This window comes from Penicillium crustosum (assembly GCF_028827405.1).
Source record: "Penicillium crustosum strain IBT 35664 chromosome Unknown utg000001l_segment0_segment0, whole genome shotgun sequence".
NCBI classification, from domain to species: domain Eukaryota; kingdom Fungi; phylum Ascomycota; class Eurotiomycetes; order Eurotiales; family Aspergillaceae; genus Penicillium; species Penicillium crustosum.
In genome coordinates, this window is record NW_026623122.1 from 2162700 (window position 1) to 2181404 (window position 18705).

At 49.7% G+C, this 18705-nt stretch overlaps 8 protein-coding genes across 8 annotated transcripts; 6 read left to right on the forward strand and 2 right to left on the reverse strand.

Annotated features, from left to right (window-relative positions):
* Window positions 1–317: 317 nt before the first annotated feature.
* N7487_000816 (uncharacterized protein) lies at window positions 318–1693 on the forward strand (the record flags this gene model as incomplete). Its single annotated transcript, XM_056868564.1, has 5 exons — window positions 318–410; window positions 463–736; window positions 807–934; window positions 993–1352; window positions 1427–1693. 5 exons carry the CDS (start codon window positions 318–320, stop codon window positions 1691–1693), a joined length of 1122 nt encoding a protein of 373 aa, XP_056733348.1.
* Window positions 1694–3669: 1976 nt separating this feature from the next.
* Window positions 3670–6427, forward strand: N7487_000817 (UBA/TS-N domain protein; the record flags this gene model as incomplete). Its single annotated transcript, XM_056868565.1, is given in 3 exon segments — window positions 3670–4185; window positions 4202–6256; window positions 6326–6427. The coding sequence occupies 3 exon segments, from the start codon at window positions 3670–3672 to the stop codon at window positions 6425–6427; spliced, it is 2673 nt and encodes an 890-aa protein (XP_056733349.1).
* A 529-nt stretch (window positions 6428–6956) lies between these two features.
* trm61 (tRNA 1-methyladenosine methyltransferase subunit GCD14) lies at window positions 6957–8444 on the reverse strand (the record flags this gene model as incomplete). Its single annotated transcript, XM_056868566.1, has 1 exon — window positions 6957–8444. The coding sequence occupies one exon, from the start codon at window positions 8442–8444 to the stop codon at window positions 6957–6959; it is 1488 nt and encodes a 495-aa protein (XP_056733350.1).
* A 326-nt stretch (window positions 8445–8770) lies between these two features.
* N7487_000819 (cysteine--tRNA ligase) lies at window positions 8771–11235 on the forward strand (the record flags this gene model as incomplete). Its single annotated transcript, XM_056868567.1, has 2 exons — window positions 8771–9061; window positions 9124–11235. 2 exons carry the CDS (start codon window positions 8771–8773, stop codon window positions 11233–11235), a joined length of 2403 nt encoding a protein of 800 aa, XP_056733351.1.
* Window positions 11236–11989: 754 nt separating this feature from the next.
* Window positions 11990–13089, forward strand: N7487_000820 (transaldolase family protein; the record flags this gene model as incomplete). The annotated part of the gene is made up of 5 exons (XM_056868568.1): window positions 11990–12136; window positions 12187–12295; window positions 12364–12595; window positions 12648–12975; window positions 13030–13089. The coding sequence occupies 5 exons, from the start codon at window positions 11990–11992 to the stop codon at window positions 13087–13089; spliced, it is 876 nt and encodes a 291-aa protein (XP_056733352.1).
* Window positions 13090–13432: 343 nt separating this feature from the next.
* N7487_000821 (PQ-loop repeat-containing protein) lies at window positions 13433–14755 on the forward strand (the record flags this gene model as incomplete). The annotated part of the gene is made up of 2 exons (XM_056868569.1): window positions 13433–13488; window positions 13651–14755. 2 exons carry the CDS (start codon window positions 13433–13435, stop codon window positions 14753–14755), a joined length of 1161 nt encoding a protein of 386 aa, XP_056733353.1.
* A 1617-nt stretch (window positions 14756–16372) lies between these two features.
* Window positions 16373–16873, forward strand: N7487_000822 (uncharacterized protein; the record flags this gene model as incomplete). Its single annotated transcript, XM_056868570.1, has 1 exon — window positions 16373–16873. The coding sequence occupies one exon, from the start codon at window positions 16373–16375 to the stop codon at window positions 16871–16873; it is 501 nt and encodes a 166-aa protein (XP_056733354.1).
* Window positions 16874–17113: 240 nt separating this feature from the next.
* Window positions 17114–18549, reverse strand: N7487_000823 (co-chaperone SGT1; the record flags this gene model as incomplete). Its single annotated transcript, XM_056868571.1, has 2 exons — window positions 17114–17638; window positions 17692–18549. 2 exons carry the CDS (start codon window positions 18547–18549, stop codon window positions 17114–17116), a joined length of 1383 nt encoding a protein of 460 aa, XP_056733355.1.
* Between the last annotated feature and the right edge of the window lie 156 nt (window positions 18550–18705).

Consider the following 18705-nt stretch of genomic DNA (forward strand, 5'->3'; position numbering starts at 1 on the left):
ATCTCTATTCCTATATCAGATGTCTTTTTGGATGTCTTTTTAGACGTCTCTTTAGATGTTATAGTTTCAAACAAACGGCCGTTGTCCAGGTAATTTCTTCATTTAGCTACTGCCATATGCATGTATTTACGCAATCAATCGCTCCTGCCAGAAAATAAAGCCTACCTATATACGTAGCAATGGCCTGATGTTTTTTTATTGTAGGTAGAATAGAACCTTGGATTAATGTGAATACTCTCATCCATCTCTTATTTTATCAGTATCTTATTTCACCCATCTACTATGTATCCGTCTCCCATTTGAGCTTCAAAGTAAACATGGTTCCTGTGCTGCAAAATCGAACGCGGAAGCGAGAGGAATCCCTCCCTCAGCTCTCATCCATCGCTCACCAAATCACCATCTTCAGACTCGTCCTCGCCATCCCCAGATGAGCCGCTGACCCCTCTCGACAACACTACTCAGCTTCTATCTCTCCGAATAGAGGAGTACAGCGACAAACAACCGCTCACCAGCATAGCAGAGAGTAAACCATCAAGACATGAAAATCAAGAGTCGGATGAATCTTGTGATTTCGACTACGATGAGGGAGATGTTGTTCGAGCCCGTGGTTGGCCACACCATCACCGCAACCTAGCAAAACATGGGTTCCGCCCTGTATCGACGTCCCCAAACAGCTACCCTGGAGATGAGATCCCAGCGGATATTCGAGAATCGCTTGATCATAATGGCCAGCGTAGTAATTGTTATTGCTTTCTTCTTTTTCTTGCATAGGGAGCTCCTGCAGCTAATACACTCCATCACAATAGGATCCGCCCAAATGACCGGATCTTTACGCAGTCTCGCATGGTTGGCGGGACTCGACGAACTCGTTGAAGCCACCGACGACCCTGCATATCTTATCGAGGATGACATAGAGATTGGGGACAACCCTACTGTGGCCATTGGAGCGACACATGGAAGAAGGAACCCTTCCGCGCACAATCCGGGATAAGGGCTCGGGCAACAACCCACCAGTCATATCCTCATCCCCGATGGCAACAATTCCAGACACCGCTCCAACGGTTGTCAAAGAGACTCTCAATACCCACAACTTCCGCGACCTTTACCCGTATTCTCGAATCAAAGCACCAGATCCAGCCATATGTGTTAAGGTACGATTCGACAAGAACTTCACTCGACTGGAAAAAGATATTAGGAAGCTTGTCGGTGCCCGGCTTGAGTCAGGAAACCTTTGGTTTCAAGGATTAAGCTTCGGCGCATCAGAATCAACTCTGGCCTTCCTTATCCCGGGAGGGAGTAGCCATAATCTGAAAATGAGTTTGGTCCCGGATTCTACACTGCGGATTCTCTGGGTTTTACACTGGAGTATATACGAATTGGAGGCGGGATAATGGTCTTTAAAAATCCCGATTTACACAACACTTAGGTTTGGGTGCCAAAGTCGGAAGCTTGGAATGCCTGGGTAGCCAAGTGGAAGCATCTTCCACTGGAGATTGCGCAGCAGCCAGTGCTAGCGGAATATGATACAGCAGACTTCATCAATGGGACCATCTCTGAGATAGGGCAAAGTGTGCGAGGAAGCAATGGAGTCCCTACCCTGTCAGAAACAAATCAACCGGTTGCATGCAGCTATGGAGGATGCAGACCTTCGTTCAATTCGCTCCAAATGATCATCTTCGTTTTGCGGAGCTAAGGAGTTGATCCTCAGCCTGGGAAGTTCTATCGTTACATATACACTAACGAAGTCAAGACCGTTTTCTTTGGTTCAATAGTCACTACTCCATACTCCGTACCCGTACTTGTTGCTACAATGTGACATTATTACTATTTGCGCATTCCGACCAACCTTCGCATCTCAATACATACGAAGGTAAGTGGGTAGGAATTATGTAGCGCGGATCATGTGGATACAGCATTGTACGCAAGTGATACGTATCTACATAGTACTGAGTACTCCGTATGTAGATCTGTATGTTGTACTGCTACTCCGTGCTCCATAGATTTCGCCAAAGACCCATCCTGGAGATTTGCCGCTATAGTTTAGCCACTGACAGACTCTTCCGCCTCGTATAAATGGAGTGTATCCGATACCAAGGTAGTCTTCGACCTGCCAAACTTCGTTAGTCTGTGCGCTAATGCATAAAGCTTTCTCAATTTGTTCTTTTTTAAACTTTAAACGATTTAACGTCATCAGTTTAGCGCGTGATGGAACCGCCCCTTTTCGAGGCTCCCAAAGAAGATTAATAGTACGAACTAGTTAGCTAGTATATTATTGTTATACGGAGTATTATTATGTATCTCCCGCTACCCCCTTTTAATCTTCCAGAAAAGACAAAACAGTTCTAGACCGAGCCAAGTATTTCCCACACATGGTGTTCCAAATTGGGATATGATGTGCGTTGGCCAGAAGTAGAAATGGAGACGACCTTGCCGCGGCGACAACTAAGGAGGCCGGGAGATCCTGTGATCCTTTGTTTCCATTATGATTGAACGGCAGTTCGCTTTGGGTTTAGTTTCGGCCGGGCTTGCTATGATTTATGTACGGAGAAAATATTGTAGGTTACGTCCCTTCCGATTAGGGCTAGGAAGCGACGATCTCTCTCGGCTTTTGAACAGAGACTTTAGTCTTTTGCCGCATGGGCCGTAAACGTTTAAACCGTCAACAGGAACTCTATACAACATACAGAGTAATTGCACGGAATATGGTTACAGAATATTTGAGTGGCTACTGGTATATTTTCGAACCTCCCAAGTGGTGGACTTGTATGCCGTTATACGGAGTACGGCCACCGGGAAAGGATCCAAAAGCTTAGACTGTGGAAAGGCTAAGTGCTGGTTTTATTGACGAGGGATTCTCGCTTTCTGTTTTGCTTTTCCTGCCTTTTTACAGGCATAGCTTTGCCGGCAGAGGGATATTCCCATTGCCGATAAAATTGAGATTTAGCGTCTTGGTAGGGTAAGACTCCGGAGCCTTTCTCAGTGCATGTATGATGACATGCACAAGTGCATAAATGGAAGATTTGGGTCAAGGGGTGACAGATATCTCGCATCAGGTGTAGGTGTGTTGACAGGTTGTTTTCCATTTATCGGATTTTCCGGTTTGTAGGGGCCAGTTGGCCGAAGCAACTATGGCGATAACCATGAATACTTCTCAGGTTGGTCTAGGGACTGAGGATAATTCGTGTGATCATTGAGTTGTTGCGAAATCTCGATATAGTGTAAAAAAGCAAAAACAAAAGTCATAAGTGAAGGTCTCTAGACTGGGACTCTCTCACATCGAGGTCATTGCATACCCTTAGACTAGCTCAGTTCATGTTAGAGGCAATTGATCTCTGTGATGCCTTCAACCCCAATCTCAAGAAATTGGACAGCCAGATGAGCGAAATGATATTTGCTCAGATAACACTTAAAGACATGAAGCTATTCCAAAATACGAGAGATGAAACCACAGTATCACGTGCCAGCCTTAATGCGGTCTGGATCCCCCACGTGCAGGGGGCAAGTGTTCTGCATCTGCTTGATAGCATAGCAAACGGTCGTTGAAATTGCTTCGAGCTTCTTTCATATTGTGAGCTGGTGAGATCATGGAAAACCTTCATCCCTCTTCTGGGACCTAATCCTCATTCGAACCCACCAGACGTCACCTACATCCTTTGCGACAAGCTCACCATGGAGGATCTAAATGGCTTGAGTTGGTCCTCCGACTCCAAAATCCCAAGCAAACCACCGCCAATGAGCTCTGGGTACTTGTACCCAAGTATCCCATCAAGTGGCGGCTCCGGCAGGTCTACCCCGTTATCTGCGACCTCGAACCGCTCAAGCTCGCCAGCGAAGCCCGCCACTTCTACCGGAGATAGCTTCGCCAATCTGGTTTCATTCAATTCTTCCGCCGGAAACAAGAACCTTTCTCTCATGGAACAGCAGAAGCGCTTGCAGGAGGAAAAGGCTAAGAAGGAAGCCGATAATCGCAGTCGGTTCGAATCGCAATACGGTGGCCAGAACAACCAATTCTGGGACAACTTTGAAGGACGTACGCGGAGCCCCGCGCCTGTAACGGCTCCTCGATCTGCACCACCGCCCGCGGACGATGAAGATATCCTAGCCGCCTTCGATGCTGCAGCGCCGGTAGATGCATCGACCCATTTCCCAGTGCCCATCTCCTCGAGATCGTCACCCCAAATCGACGTGAACAGTCGCCCAGAGCCATCCAATGGGGGGATTAGCATGCAGGATAACACTGGGGGGTATGGACGCCTTTGATGACGATGACCCATTCGGCCTCAATAAATTGAAGCCGAAGTCCGCTCCCGCTCCTCAGCCCCAACAAGCCGACGATGATGATTTTCTTGGTTTGCTCGGGAAGCCGGTATCAGATATCCCACGCCAAGAGCCGCCTCCCACATCTGCCACACCTTCAGATCGAGGACGAGACCAGGATGCATCTCCTATGCCTTCCAACGAGGTCGATCGGGCTATTGCGGAGCTAGTGGACATGGGATTCCCCGCGGATAAATCTCGTCGGGCTTTGAATACTACAGAGTCCGGGACTGACGTACAGGCCGCTGTTGGCTGGCTTCTTACTCAAGCTCATGCCGAATCTCGGCAGAAGACCGAAGGGCATCCTAGTGCAACTCGTTCTGCCGATCGCGGTGAAAGGAGCGATAGTCGTAACCGCGACAGGCCTTCGTGGATGAGGGAAGAAATGACAGAATCTCGATCACGTCATGACAGACGGAGTCCAGCATCAGTGGACAAAGACCCTGCGCAGATCGCCTCTCAATTTGGTAATAACCTGCTGAAATCAGCTGGCTCGCTTTGGAAGACTGGCAGCAAGAAATTCCAACAAGCTGTAAATGAATTCAACACCGAGCATGACCCCAGCCAGCCACGTTGGATGAGAGATGGTTCCTCTTCACAGGATGAACCTCCTCTGCAGCCGCAACGTCCAGGTCGTCGTGATCAGCCGACTCAATCCCAAACAGAGCAGCAGGAGTTCACTAATGAAGCGCTTCTTCTTGAGTCTGGGGATGGTCGGCCTCAGAAACCTGCTCGTCCTCGTGAAAGTCACCACCCCGACCCGAGAACCCAGCCTCGTGATCAACAGTCCCCGGGGCCAGTTCAGCAAAGGCAACAGCCCAACTTCCTCCAGCGTCCATCCCGACCAAGCTCTCAAGATCCTAAATCTAGACTTTCGCGGTTTGCCGCTGAAGAACAGCAGGCGCAAGCATACGTTAGTCCGGCGAGACGCAAGCGACCCCAGGCGCCACCGCCGCCTTCTGAGCCTACTGTTGACCTCTTTGATTCTCCCGCTCCGTCCACTAGTCGTCCAAAGCCTTCTACCCCGGCCCAGACTGCTACGCCTCCGATACGCTCAGCTCCCATCCCTCTACGCCCGAAAACCCCAACACGGTCTATCCCACCTGTATCCCAAGAGGCGCTTCAATCAACACACCGGCACCGTGGAAAGGCCGCAGACTCGTACAAAAGAGGTGACTATGCAGAAGCCCACCAGAGCTTTTCTACAGCTCTTGGTATGCTCCCTGACAAACATCCTATCACCATTATCATCCGCAGCAATCGTGCTATGACCGCCCTGAAGATCGGTGAACCCAAGTCCGCCATTGATGATGCCGACATCATCCTGACATTCATTGGCCCGTCTAAGGGCGAATCAGAGGTAATCGATCTCTGCACCGGCGAAGCGCCCAAGCCTATGAAAGACTTCTTTGGCAAGGCTTTGATGCGCAAAGCCGAAGCCCTAGAGCAACTCGAGCGCTGGGGTGATGCCGCGCAGGCGTGGAAGCTGGCTGTAGAGTCTGGTCACGGTGGTAGCACGAGCATCCAAGGCCGGAACCGTTGCGAGAAAGCGGCTGGTATCAACAAGCCTCAATCTAAGCCGGCAGTTCCTGCTAGAAAGAGGCCCTCGCCTCCGCCTAAGAAGGCTTCAGCTATGTCCGATCTCACGGCCACGTCGGCATCTGGATCGGACTTTGAAGCAGTCAGCCGTCTGCGGCAGGCCAACGAGGCGGCTGAGCGCGCCGACGAAGAGAAGTTTGCTCTTTCTGAGAGTGTCGATGCTAAAATCGCCGCCTGGAGGAACGGCAAGCAAGACAATTTACGCGCGCTGCTGGGTAGCCTGGACTCTGTGCTATGGCCCGAGGCTGGGTGGAAGAAGATTGGTCTGTCGGAGCTGGTTCTGCCGAATAAGGTTAAGATTCAGTACATGAAGGGGATTTCCAAGGTGCACCCTGATAAGGTATGTTCACTCCCGTCTTGTGTGGTATTGGCTGCATTTTATTCGGCTGTTAATTAACGTTCCCTATAGATATCTACCACCGCCACTACTGAGCAGCGTATGATTGCTGGGTCTGTGTTCGGAACCCTGAATGAAGCATGGGATAAATTCAGAGCTGAAAATAACCTCTGAGGAGTCCCATTTTCCTGTTGATACCATCTATCCATCGTCATTACCTCGTTGCATTTCATGACTTCATTATCTAGAAGGCGGCTTTAATAGCATCTTTTTCCTATAGAGAATTTCACATGAGCGGTTGCCTTCTTTATGGTTTTGATCCATGTAGTAGTCCTCGATGCTTGTTTATCATCTATCGTTGATCTATTGATCTACGTTCCCTCATTTGTCCCCATGTAGCCTGCAAGACGCCTGCGTCTTAGGCCTACCTTTTTTGTACCAGGGAACAGCTTCAAGTCAAGATGCAAGCTGATTAGATGCTCATTAACCTAATTCTATTTCTGCAAAGATTTACAAATGCTGATTTGATACCAGAGGGGTTGACAACCACCGCCTTGGCTCTGTGATTGCGTACAATTTGAATAATTAAAAAGCCCTTGTGTAATGATATGTGCGGTGTGGACTGTCTTTAAAGACAATAACGCCCCAATCTAGTTATGGAAATTTTATGCTAACGAAACAAGTCACTGGTATCTATTCATCCTCATGCCTCGGTGGTCTCTTCGACCTTTTCTTCATCAGCCTTATCTCCTGATTCCGGCTGTGAGATTTCTTCCGATTTCTTCTGTTCCTCACGAAGTCTTATCCGTTCCATCGCAGCCTCTCTCTTCAATTGCTTCTTGCTTGCCTTCGGCTCATTATCAGGTTTAGCGACTTTGGCAGACGGCCATTGATCCCGGCACTTTTGCTCATCTTCCTCAGACCAAGCCCGAGGTAAGATCGCAAAGACCAAATATGAGGTGTGTGTTCGGAGATCCGGCTCTGACCGATGCGTCAAGCGACCCTGAGCATATGCAGGGACATCGGTCTTCTCTTTATAGAACGGTGTCTCTTTCGCAATTGGCTGATAACCTGGCTGGTCTTTGGTCAATCGGTTCTCACGGATGAGCTTGGCACGTTGCTCATCACTGCGAAGCTTCGCGACTGCCTCCTCCACGGTCTTCGGAAACACTGTAGCACCGCGCACACCCTCGGCATCCAGCCCGATACGATCGCGCTTGACATCGAGTCGACGCTGGGCGACTTCCACCATTGAAATATTGAGCCATGATAGCTTGCGCATAGTGCGGATTGTGCGCTCCGCCTGCTCGAGACAGGGAGAGAATGTGCACAGATAAGCGGGCGACTCGGGGTCGAGAGCGGATTCCTGTCCAGGAGGTGGGTTGCGCACGAGATGTTTCAGTGCGAGCCAGGGAGCAGGAAGATCAAGGAAGATGGCGTTGGCCTTGGGTGATTTGCCAGTTTTGGGGTCGCCCAGCAAAAATCCGTCCTCGTAGACATCGCGATGCGTAGCCTCCACTATCCCATCAAGACCGTGGTCTTTGAGTTCCTGCTGCACTTTCGCCGCGCGGAGTGCGTGGAATTCGAAACTGCATACCTTTCCTAGTCGTCGCCGTTTGGTCGCATCTTCTGTACCGGGGTACCCGTTGAAAACGGCGCGAGCGGAGGCGTGCGTGAACGAGCCGCTGCCGGCTCCGGCTTCGATGACTGTACACCCCGGTCGTGCGCGGAGTCGGTGGAGGATGTAGCTGTAGTCTGGGGTGTAGACGACTTGCGTGCGGTGCGGAAGAGATATGGTCCACGCTTCGGGGGTCGGGGCGAGGATGTGTAGGAACCCACTCTCCGCAGAGACGGGAGTTCTTAATGATGGCTTCTTCTTTTCCTCCTCTGCGCCAGTTGTTGTTGCCTCCGCATCGAGCTCTTCGGCCTTGCGCTTGGCGGATTTGTTGCGACCGCGCGAGCCTGTGTCGACTTTTGAAGCGACGACCTGAGCGCCCCAAGGTTTCCCAATCAGAGTGCTGTGTGGGAATGAGCCGAAGCGGGTGTTGGTGACCTTTCCTTCCCAGTAGCCTTGGTTCTCATCGTCATGGTCGCGGAGGATCGTCGGTACGATCTGATCGCGACGCAGTTGTAAGAGGGCGAGGTTATCTGTGTCGGCTACGGCGTTCCGGGTTAAGAATGGGGACGTCATGGTGAGTTAGGATAATTGGTATGGATAATCCCTAACTTGAGGCTTGAACTCATTGCCTCTCCGCAAAAGAAAAAAAGGTTGTCATGCTCATTGCCTGATCGGGACATGAATTAGGGCTCAGGGCTCGGTCCTCCCGTCCTCAGTTACCGCCAATCACAGCGAGTCCGCAGTTGATGGATGAGTCGATCTGGTCTTGACAAGAGCCCCTCCCCCTCCATTGCCTTTGTTTCTTTCTTTATGCTCTCCCCCGACCCTCCCTTCTTCCCTTTCCTTTCTTTTCACCGTCCAAACAGCGGATTTTATTGTCGGTTACTTCTTTCAGGTCCATGTCTTCTCGCCAACAGCCGCCATGGCGGCAACCGGCCTCTAGCCCGGACGCGCAACTCCCTCCGTTGAAGGTGTGGAACTCGTTGACCAAGTCCAAGACCCCCTTCGTCCCGATCGACCCTGCGGGCAAGAAAGTTGTGTGGTACGCGTGCGGACCGACTGTTTACGATGATGCGCATCTTGGACATGCCCGAAACTATGTTAGCACCGATATTATTCGGCGAATTATGCGCGACTACTTTAAGTTCGATGTCAACTTCGTGATGAACATTACAGACGTGGACGACAAGGTATGACTCACAGTTGTGTATCTGGATATAGTCCCAAGTGCGGTGACTCACCAATCCTATAGATCATCCTCCGCGCCAGACAACAACACCTGTTTAACGAATTCGTCGCCGCCAACCCCACGATTACCTCAGAGGTCCTAGATACCGTCAAAAGCGCTTTCGTCGCCTACTTAAAGAAGAACCTCCCCTTGCTCGACTCCGAACTCCCTCCGTCGCAGTACCAAACCGAGGTTGAAAAAACCTACGCGACTATTTTGAACGGTGGAGCCTTGCCAGGAAATGAGAAGGCTGGCGATGATGAGGCCAAGGTTAAGATGCACATCAAGACGGCTGCATCGGCCGCAAAGGTCTTCGCGCAGGCTGAAACCCGCGATGGCTCGAGTGCCGACCCTGCTCTCTTTGCTGAGTCATTCTATTCGAATGCCCAGGATCTCATTTTGCCTTACCTCGATGCCCTGAAGGGCGCATTGGTTGATGCGGATGATCACAGCATCTTCACCAAATTGACTAAAAGATATGAGGACCGGTTCATCAAGGATATGCGCGACCTGAACGTTCTTGATCCCACCGAGTTGACTCGCGTGACGGAATACGGCGATGAGATTGCAGCCTTTGTGGATCGCATTGTTAAGAACAACTTCGGATATGCTACAAAGGATGGGTCAGTGTACTTTGATATTAACGCCTTCGAAGCTGCGGGCCACCCGTACGCTCGACTTGAGCCATGGAGTCGGTCAGACAACAAATTGGCCGCAGAGGGCGAAGGCTCTTTGGCCAGCAAGACGACAGAGAAGCGCGGTGCTTCCGATTTCGCTCTGTGGAAGTCGTCCAAGCCAGGCGAGCCAAGCTGGTCCAGCACCTGGGGCAAGGGCCGCCCTGGTTGGCACATCGAATGCTCAGCTATGGCATCTGCCCGGCTGGGCAACCAGATGGATATCCACTCTGGTGGCATTGATCTTGCCTTCCCTCATCATGACAATGAGCTGGCACAGAGTGAGGCATACTGGCACGGTGACCACGGGCATGGCCAATGGGTTAACTACTTCCTTCACATGGGCCATCTTTCCATCCAAGGATCCAAGATGTCTAAGTCGTTGAAGAACTTCACTACCATCCGAGAAGCGCTTGATCGCAAAGACTGGTCGCCGAGAAGTCTGCGCATCGTTTTCCTCCTGGGTGGCTGGAAGGACGGTGTGGAGATCACAGAGGATCTGGTAAATACTGGCAGCTCATGGGAGGAGAAGGTGAACAACTTTTTCCTCAAGGTGAAGGATCCTGCGGCTCTCCAGTCGTCAGGCACCGACACCACCTTTGCTGCTGATCTGGAAGCGGCCAAAAAGGCAGTCAACGACCAGCTCTGCGATTCTTTCAACACCCCCGCTGTCATGTCGTCGATCTCGGATCTTATCTCCAAGTTCAACATTGCCGACAAGGCCACTGTGCCCTCCGAGGATGTTCAGGCTGCAGGCCAATGGGTCACCTCTATGGTGAACATTTTCGGTCTTAACGGCACTGCCTCCGCTGACAGCACTGAAATCGGCTGGTCTGGTATTGATATCCCCGAAGAGGCCAAGCCCTACTTGTACCCTCTGTCCGCTATGCGTGATGCGCTCCGTGAAGCCGCGCGGTCCAAGGCTGGAATCTCCGCCAAGGACATCGAGGCGGTAGTTGCCAAAGCATCGGCACCCGAAGAGGCCTCCGAATCTGCCAAGCCATTTGCTGAGCTTTTCTCCAACTTCCGTAACAAGGTGGTGTCTCTGGAGTCATCTGAGTCTATTGGCAAGGATATTCTTTCCCTGTGCGACCGGGTGCGAGACATCGACCTCTTCGATGTTGGTATTGCCCTCGAAGATCGGGAAAACCAACCTGCCATGGTCCGGCCAGTCACCCAAGAAATGATCAAGGCGCGGGAAGAGAAGGAAACACGAGCTCGCCAAAAGCAGGCTGAAAAGCTGAAGAATCAGCAGGAAGCCCTCAAGAAGGCGGAGAAGGGCAAGCTGAGCCACCTGGAGATGTTCCGCACCAATGAGTACAGCGCATGGGACGAGGAAGGCATGCCTACCCGCGACACTGCCGGCGAGGAGATCACCAAGAGCCGCGCCAAGAAGCTCCGCAAAGACTGGGAGCGTCAGAAGAAGGCACATGAGGCATGGTTGGCTACTCAGGCTAAATAGAAGCCAAAAAACAAAAGAGAGCATTTTGATTTTTAAATATCTAGTTTGATGGATATCGGTGGGTTTCCACTTTGCATCGCGAGGCGTTTCTCTAGGCATATATCCTTACCTTCTTATGCTATATAATGCGAATATTGCCTGATTTGGATACTTCAAGCACCATTACCTATCTCGATTTACTGAATAGTTCTAGTGACTGTTATGACACGGCGTAATCCTGACCCAGTTCTATCTCATACTTCCGTCATACTTTCTAGCGCATTATCCCCATGTTGCACCACAATCCACATGCAATGCTAGATGCAGAGTGCATATAATTCAGAAATACGGCCCACTATCAAGTCACTCGGGCCGACAAATCCGTGCCACCTGCGGAGTATAGTACCCCGGAAACCCCCAATTAACGGGCTTATGGGGTTGGAGAAAGTGGGATGTCCGTTCCCCTCCTTATCATTTCCCCCTTCTCTCCATCAGATCCCATCTTTGCTCGTTTACTGGATCATCTCTCTCATATCTACCACCTATTTTTCCACGCAAGATGGCAGTGCAGACAGGTCTCGACTATATGCGTTTGCGCACGCATATCGACTGTGATACGATGGACGACGAAGGTAAGCCAACTGGCCCTTCTACATCATAGAGACTTCTATCATTTTCAGATATCTGACCACTATTTAGTCGCCAAAACCCTAGGGCCATTCCATGACTGCACGTCCAACCAAGTAATCGCACGAATGCGCTATCTAATTGGGCCATGAAACTAACCGCACAGGCTATTGCACTCAGCGAGCTTTCTAAATCAGCACGGGCTGAAGTTATTGCGGCGTCGCAGGCAGATGCGAAGACACTGCATTCGAGCTATTCGTCCGTCGGAGTTGAAGCATTGGCAGTCGAGATTGCAGTAAGTTTTGCTTCGATTATTGAATAAGGTCAACTAATATTGTTCAATAGATGGTTAGATTGGCCATAGGAATGGCGGAATACATTTGCGGACGTGTCCATGTACAGGTTAATCCTTATTATTCATACTCCTCGGAGAAAATTGTCGCCAATGCACTCCGTATGTTTAATCCTTTTCATTGGTATTGTTCTCTTAATTGAACCCGATGCTGATCATATCGTTCATAGGCATCGTGCAATTATTCCGGCATGTCCAGCCAGACTTCGATGTTACTCGAGTTTGTATCAAGATCCCGAGTACGTGGGAAGGAATGATGGCCTGTCGCACCCTCCAACTAGCTGGTGTGCATACTTTAGCAACCACTCTGTTCAGCATGACTCAAGCTGTACTCGCGGCTGAGGTCGGCTGTACTTATATTGCGCCCTATGTGAACGAATTGAAGGTGCATGTGCAAGCAGGGTAAGTACCAAACTCTTCTTTCAAGTCTTGTCTAACACTTTTCCCATTTTAGTTTCGTGGACAATGCGAAATTACTCCCGCTTTGCGCAGCCATTCAGAAATACTACAAGTCCATCAATTCGTCCACCAAAGTCCTGCCTGCTAGCCTAACTTCTGTCGATGAGATCTTCTTGCTTGCTGGGGTGGACCACATCACTATTTCGCCTGGTCTGTTGACACAGTTGACTCAGCCCTATGTAGGAAATGTCAAGTCGCTATTTGATATTGAGGCGACACTTCCAATCCCGGAACGGGATGTCTCTTTCATCAACGATCCTGGAAACTACCAGATCACATTTACACGAGACCTGGGCGGTGCTAGTCAGATCAAGCTGACCGAGGTAAGTGCATATATTGATTAGATTGGATTTTAAGCTCCGCTGACAGAGACCAAGGCTATAAATATCTTCTGTGATGCCCAGGATCAGTTGGAGTTGCTTATGAAGGGAAATTAATAGCTCTCTGGATTTTGGCATCCCAGTATTAAGATACTAATATCTTATTTGAACTGTAGCTTAATAAATTGCTTTAAACCGAAAGAAATGGAAAAAATGAATGAAATGCTCATCTGAAATGCCTTATACTTCGCACGTGACCACACGACGTCATCCATGGTTCCGTCTTTCATCTGTGGATTTCTCTTCTCTTCGCGCTCCAATTGCCTTATTATCAACTTGCACAGAGCTGGATCTTCCAGCTACTATATCTGTTTATATTGGCATCCTATTTTTACATTGTTTTGCTTCCCAAACCTTCAGTGGGAATACTTGACTGTGAATCGCACAGTTCGCCTGCAGGATGTTTCCTTCGCAGGCGATTAATTTTAACATCGAGGCCCTTAGCGGGATCTGCGGGTAAGTTCGACAAGCATAACCTCTCTTTTTTCATTTTTGGTGTTTTTTTTGTTAGCTGCCAAGTTTATTTGATGCATGCATGTGCGACAGCGGATCTAGATCTACTTGACCCGACGATCTCTGCATGTGTTGTTTTTCTTAATTCAATACTAACCAGTTCAGATCGATTTCTATTGCCTGCTGGGTTGTAGTTTTCTCCCCTCAGATTATCGAGAACTTCCGACGTGGCTCTGCAGATGGCCTCTCTCTCATCTTCCTCATCATCTGGCTGGCTGGCGATGTGTTCAACATCTTAGGTGCCGTCCTACAAGGCGTGCTTCCTACAATGATCATCCTTGCAGTGTATTACACTCTAGCCGATATTGTTCTGCTAGGACAGTGCTTTTACTACCGGGGCTTCAACCTCAAAGAGGAACTATCTCCCTCAGACACGCCGGACCTTTTCGCAGTCGAGGATGCGGAGCGAAACGGCGCTGAAAATCAACCAGCACCAACAGAGAGATCAGCTCTCATCCCGAAGCCCAACGGCCAGGTCCAAATTGAAGACCCAACTATCAACGTAACTGGGCAGCAACCCGAAGACCGCACACGTCCACTCTCCGATGGAAGACGGCACTCGGCAACCTCTTATCAAGATATCTTCCACTCATCGGTAGATGCCACCCATCTCTCACCCGCAACGCCCTTCGTCGAACCGACAACCGATTCCGCGCGGCGTCGTGCTCAACGCGCCCGCCGTCGCCGCATCTCCGCCCTCCAATCCGGCCTTTTCAACCTCACCGCCGTCGCTCTAGTCTGTGCTGCAGGTGTGATGGGCTGGTTCGTCAGCCCGGCAGCAAAGTCATCGGCTCCAGACCCGGAACCTCTTGCTATGGATGTTTTGGGTCAAGTATTTGGCTATTTCTGTGCAGTTTTGTATCTTGGATCACGTCTGCCCCAGCTTCTCTTGAACTACCGCCGTAAATCAACGGATGGTGTTTCCCTGTTGTTTTTCCTCTTTGCTTGCATCGGAAACTTGACTTACGTGTTATCTATTCTGGCGTATTCACCTATTTGCCATGGTGGGTCTTCCGAAGAGGTTATGGGGCACCGTCACCGTGCGCATTGCCGTCCTGGTGAGGCGGCTGCGCTGTATGGTCGGTATGTATTGGTGAACTTGTCGTGGTTGGTCGGTAGTGCTGGCACATTGTTGCTGGATATGGCGATCTTTACACAATTCTTCCTGTACCGTGATGGCAAGGGTGATGAGGAGGAAGAGGAAGAGTAGATGCTTAAAATTTAGATGTGATTTATTGCACATATATCAATATTTGAAATACAATATTATTGTCTCCTGCCTTTTCTAGCCTAGCTTTATGATATTACGGATGATATTACGGATAAGCCACCAGAATTACATGGAGAAAAGAGAAAAAAGTCCGGTTCTTTGTTCTTTTGCCTAAATATGGCACACTACTCCCGATGCATTGTTGATGACCTGGCTGTCAATGATGAGGTTCTGATCAAAAATCTAGTTGATTATTGTACATGGAACATTGAAGAATCCTTATAAAATATGCCTTTTCCTGCTGTCCACCTGTGAACCTTGAGAGGAGATATCTAACAACCTTGACTACCGGGAAGAAAGAAAGAATACGTCACAAATCCGCATAAGCTGCCGACTATTCGTGTCCATCCCAATACAGGACATACATTTCCCTCAAAAATTAGAACGGAAACCGGATGAAAGAGCTGAAAACAGTCAGATCGACTTAAGATGCTACGCTAGACACGCCGCCGCTTGTACATGGAGATCTGACAGCGACTGGATCTTAGCAATGCTAGCAAGGCAAGCCCCGATGACCCTAGCAGCGGCCGATAACACCGCACTGCTAGAGCTACTAAAATAGTACTATCGGTTGATAGGCCTCGACCAAACCATGTTAAAGTCCTTCAAGGATCCTCTGATGCCCGAGGAGCCGAGAAAATGCGAACCAACCGAGGGACACCCTTTCAGCCTCGGGTGTGAGATGGAAACTGGCGGTCAAACCTGATCTGCAGGATAAGCACGCTAGACTGGAAGATATGTTTGCCATAAAATAGGGCTTGCAGATACGCGGTTGGGCCGTTATGGCCATGAACTATGGATCATATGATGAAGGGTCAACCCCTCTCTAGGACTGAAACATCTCAAACAACTATAGAGAGCCTCAGCCTCAGCCTCTAGCATTGATTTATGCTTGAGGAGGTGGGGGGTTATTGGGTCAACAAGGTCGGCAGAGATGTAACTTTACCCCTGAGCCAACCATCCCCATCATGAGGCAGATGTTTCAATATTAAAAGACTAGCATAAGCATGCGAGTGCAGAATTATGGCCTGCAGGACAGGGATTAAAAAAAATAGAAGTTATTGTGAGGTGCGAGAGGGGCCGGCGCCAATATAAGTTTCATGGAGAACGAATAGAACTCCAACTAAGATCGATTTATAAGCGCCCACAGCCTATCATTTAAGCTTCGAGTATACATACTTGCAGCCTTCCATTCATGTCCCATTTTAGTGCTCTCGATGATCCAATATCCCGAATAACCCGGTCTATAAAATCTGTGGAAGCTTCCCAGCCAACAATATATCTATACGGAAGATTACCGCAGAGTTGGGTTTCATTCTTTGCAGCACTGATTCCAGCCCAACTTTATAGATGACTTTCAAAGCGAAAGGAGAAATATATATATATATATATATATATAACTGTAATTCAATCTCAATGAAAAGAAACAGAACCATTCAGGTATCAAGTCAAGCTCTAAAGCAAACGTTAGCAAAAAGAAAAGAAAACCACCATCCACAAACACCTTATCAACCAAGCCAACTCATCTTACTCTTTTACACAAGCCAACCAACCTCCATGCCGACTACTATGAAGAACCCACAGATCGTGCACGCAGACACGATCAGAATGGGCAAATGGACCGATTTCGACCATGTCGAAGCAGACAAACTCGGCACATGCTCTGTCACGGCAATTGTCAACGAGGAGGGGTTCTTGCTCTCTAATACATCCTCCGATGGGTATAGGGAGATCCCTGCTGCGGAACAAGTGTGTGCGCTATACAATGGGAACAAAACGCTCTTCGGGAACAAACCCGTGGATGTGTGGATTGTGTACGAGCAGGAAAATTCAGTCAAAGGACGAGGTATTCGGAGTGTTATGCGGAAGATCGGACCTGAGAGTGTTTTCGAGCAGGTGTATAACGGGGAATCTTTCATGAATCCGCCGAGTGAGGAGGGTGCGAGGTTTTGTTTGATGTTGGGGAGTGCGGGTGTTGTGGCTACTATGTCCCGGCAGGACAGAGGAGGATATCCTATTCTGCTTTCTGGGGATGGAACGACTGTGGTGTGTCGATAGGAAGTGACAGCAGGGCTGGATCTGAATTTCTGATGGTGTTTGGAAGAGGGTTTTATATCTAAGTAATTGGAGTCTTACGAATTGAACTACTTGCTTTTCAGAACTAAGATTAATCAGACCATTTGTGAAAAAAAATCCAATTGAAACATATTGCACAACTAAAAGTAGTTGTGACACCTTCGAAACACCTCGCTACATGCGGCATAGTAATGAAAAGAAACAAAAAAAGCAAGCGGAAAATCATCCATGGTGAGGTTCAACCTTTCCCTTCGCCACCTCAGACCAGTTCGTGCTCAGTGATGTGCCCTGACTTTCGGTGTAACTTTTGATCATAGCTCGGCGCGTCTCTGGGTCAGCACCGGCATACAACTTCTTGAAGAATCCGTCGACAGCATCACCACCTTCGTCATCCGATGCATCGGCTGCGTCTCCATCGCCCCCTGACTTCTCGTTTGGTTTCTTCTCAGTGAGCGAAGATGCGACCTTGTCCCAATCCTTGGTACCGTGTCGTGACGAGGTGGGGTATGAAGGGCCCGCGGTAGCTGGCGCGTTCTGTGCGACTGGGCGGCTGGTGATCTCAGTGGGGTTGGTGGCGGAGCCTTCGAGGGCATTCCATTTTTGGCTGGCTGTCTTCTTTCGCAGAGTGATTTCGATCTTGGTGCTTTTGACGGAGACCTTGGACTCGGCGGGATTGATGGCTGCATAGAGCGGGTCGAGGGTAAAGTCGTACTCAGAACCAGATGGGAGGGGGATTTGCAGAGAGACCTTTTACAGAGTTAGTTTCAAGTCCAATAATAACCAAGCAGAAGAATACTCACAAGGGATTCTTTCAAATCGACAGCGACACTGTCATTTGGGATCCCCTTGACGTAAAGAGTCACAACCACAGAGTCCTGTGACTGGTACCACTCATGGCGAACCTTCTCCGGGACAGTAGCCGCAGCCGCAGCCTCAGCCGCAGCACGGTCGCTGGAGTGTCGAGCGTAAGAAGCCAACATAGCCTCCCCAGGGGATAGTGTCCATTTCTTTGCATTTTCATAGTCGATGGACTGAGGCTCAACCTGCTGCGAGGCTTCGGCGATTCCCACGTTGCCAGCCTTGAGGGCCAACCACTGATCGTTGAGCTCACCTCTGGTCGGAACATAAATGGAAGACGGGTACTCATGAACGGATACAATGCGCTTCGGATCGTCCTCGGGTGTTTCTGCGTCCTTCTGTTGGAGTTTGGCCATCCAAATCGGCAGTTGCGCGCTGTAATTGTTTCTGTGGCCTCCCCATCCGGATCCGGGTCCTCCCATGGCAGCCTGTACCTGCTCCGTTTTATTGGCCGGGACCGTCTCGCTCCTGGTTTTATCCGCGATGATCCCAAGAACAAATCCTGCATCTCCATATCGTTCAAGCTGGTACAGCGACACGGCACGGCGCATCTGGGCGGAAAGAATCAGTTCGCGGTTTCCACGCTCTTTGGCAAGATGGAGCGCAATTTCGGCATCGTTGAATGCAGCCTGGTAGTCAGGACCACCATCTTCGGGCTTGAGGCGCGAGTAGGCAGTCGATCGCGAGATGTAGTATGCCGGAGCGCGGGGTAACTCGCTCAAGGCGTGGGTATAGTGTTCGATAGCGAAGCGGTAGTTGGATTTGGCCAAGGCCTTATCACCCTTAGCTGCAGCATCCATGATAATGGGATCAGGGACTATGGGAGTTGGGTTAATTAAGGAACACAAAGTGCAACCCAGTATGGAGGGATGAAAGAGCCGGGGCGGTCCAAGCTCCTGTCGATCACTCATTTTGGACGAAATGGCACGTGATTTCGCGTGAGGGGAAGGTGAGGG